Source organism: Camelina sativa, chromosome 2 (assembly GCF_000633955.1).
Source record: "Camelina sativa cultivar DH55 chromosome 2, Cs, whole genome shotgun sequence".
NCBI lineage: Eukaryota > Viridiplantae > Streptophyta > Magnoliopsida > Brassicales > Brassicaceae > Camelina > Camelina sativa.
Window position 1 is genome coordinate 12924768 of NC_025686.1, and position 2252 is coordinate 12927019.

At 39.8% G+C, this 2252-nt stretch overlaps 1 protein-coding gene across 1 annotated transcript in view; it reads left to right on the forward strand.

The window, feature by feature from the left end:
• The window catches only part of LOC104723352 (DNA replication complex GINS protein SLD5-like), a 4704-nt gene extending 2749 nt beyond the window's left edge, over positions 1 to 1955 (forward strand). Inside the window, exons 3-6 of the mRNA XM_010441704.2 lie at positions 793 to 875; positions 1228 to 1337; positions 1468 to 1540; positions 1635 to 1955. Of these exons, the coding sequence (XP_010440006.1) occupies positions 793 to 875; positions 1228 to 1337; positions 1468 to 1540; positions 1635 to 1740 (372 nt within the window). The 3' untranslated portion in view covers positions 1741 to 1955. The remainder of the gene's footprint in view (positions 1 to 792; positions 876 to 1227; positions 1338 to 1467; positions 1541 to 1634) is intronic.

Below are 2252 nucleotides of genomic sequence, written 5' to 3' on the forward strand. Positions count from 1 at the left end.
TCGACATAGGAGCACTAATGCGAAGCATCCTGGAAAAGATCGACGCCCAAGACAGAAAGACAGAGGAACGATTCGCCACTCTCTCTAGCGTCTGTGTAAAACTACAAGAAAATGCCGAACATCCAGACGACACCAATAGAGCCGATCCCAATAGCGCCGATCAGGACCAGAGCGGGGAATTGGCCGAACTCAAAAGTCAAATGAAGGATGTCACAAGCAAGTTCCACCAAGCACCCAGTGCGGCACCTGATGTAGACCATATGTTGGAGCAGTCCCAAAAAACTCCATTCACTGCGCGAATCCGTCGGGTCGTCGTTCGTCCCGATTGCAAAATAAAGCACCTACCTCCGTATAAGGGAGATTCGGACCCAACTCACCATTTGACATCCTTCGAGATCGCAATCCATCGTTGCGAGTTTTCCCCGGAAGAGCTAGACGCTGGAAAGTGTNTCATTAACCCTTCCTAATCAATCTATATCCACAAATTTTGGAAATTTAGAGTTTTTAATTTTGTTTGTAATATCAAAAACTACAGGAAGAAACAATTGAGGATTATGTGGAAAATGGTAAAGACCCTTTATTGGTGTCACTTTATCAGATGGATTTGGACAGAACCCAGTTTCTACTCAGATCTTATCTCAGGGTTAGGCTCGTCAAGGTGTGTTCTATATATCCCTCCCATTGTCTACTGGGTGTTTCAGATTAGCTTTGTGAGTTTTTAATTCAAGGAAATGTTGTGTAGAAAACCTTTGTTTAGTTATCATCTCTAATGGATAGTGTTGTTTGTTACAGATTGAGAAGTTTATGTTCCACAACCTCAAGTCAGAAGAAGCTGAAAGGCGGCTTTCTGAGCAGGAGAGAGTCTTTGCTACAAAGTTTGTCTTCTTACTTGTCTGATTTTTTTATGTTGATTGGCTTGTCTTTTTCCTTGTAAGCTGTTTTGCCTTTGTTATGTGTGGTAGTAAATGTTATAGGTTTGGTGTAGAATCTGTGTGGTATAGATACTGTTAGAGAGATATGTCTGGTACTTTACAAGTTAGAAACGGGATTAGAATTAACCCATACACGAACTCTCCCGGAAATTGAAAACCTCAGGTAGCCTAGGTACTTGTTTTCAAGAGTATCCGTTTGAGTGGTCTTTTCCGACTTCAAACTTTAGTTTTTACAATTTACGTTAATGGCTGTTGTTGTGAGACGTATATATTTGAATGATCACATTCGCTGCAGGTGTGCTGATGATTTGGTAAAGCATTTCGAAGAGACTGTCCTGCTTAAGTTACCCGAGAATTATCAGTCGGTCCTCAAGCAATCCCAAATAAGTGAAGTGGATGATATGGGTAACTCCCTGAACCTAATCACTGTGATATCAGTTAGTTAAGATTGTCACTATAGTTGAACACTCCCTTCACAGTAGCTAGAGCTGTGTGTGCTTTGTGATGACTATAATTGTGAATTTACATTTTACAGTGCCGCAGCCCCATTTGGATACCTTTGTTGTTTGTAGAAGCAACAACTTTGTCTCCCTCAATCTATACGAAGAGTGAGAGAATTCTCTTCCCTCCTTAACCTTATTCCTCCATACACACACTCAACCTTTATTAAATCTAAGTGTGAGTTTACTATGGTTTTTGCAGAGGAGAGAGCCCTGAGACTGTGGAAATGGAGCGCGGTGATCTCTACTTCATACGTTACAAGATTGTTAAAGGAGCAATCGAATCTGGCCAAATTGACTTGATCTGAGCTCAATAATGCTACCAGAACCATAAGTGAAAGATAGTGCTACCATTGTTCATTATGATATGAACCTGATTTGCTTGTGTTGTATAGTGAATTTTTCTATATTGTTTTGAGTTTCCCTATGTATCCTTGTAGCCTAGCAAAGCTATTCATTCTCTTCCCAAAATTAAGGCTTCAACCCTCACATCAGCTTATTATTGTTTTTGTAGTTTCTTAGATATGTTTGTAATTGTTCCATTCAGTGATAGATCGAGTAACCCCAAAAACCGTAAGAATAAAAGATCTTTTTGGTTAACAGAAACAAAAAGGCTATTAAAATATCTCTTACGTTACGTGTGCCGCCATAAACCAAATAAAAATTCTTCTGCTGAGTCTTGCTTGGATAGAGAGCATAGAGGTTAGATCCCCAAAATCTTGAGTTGGCTTTCTTGTAATTTGAGTCGATCAAAGTTGGATTTTTTTGGCTTTGGGTTTTCCCTAAATATCTTCTCTGACCACTCTGTGTGGTCTAACAT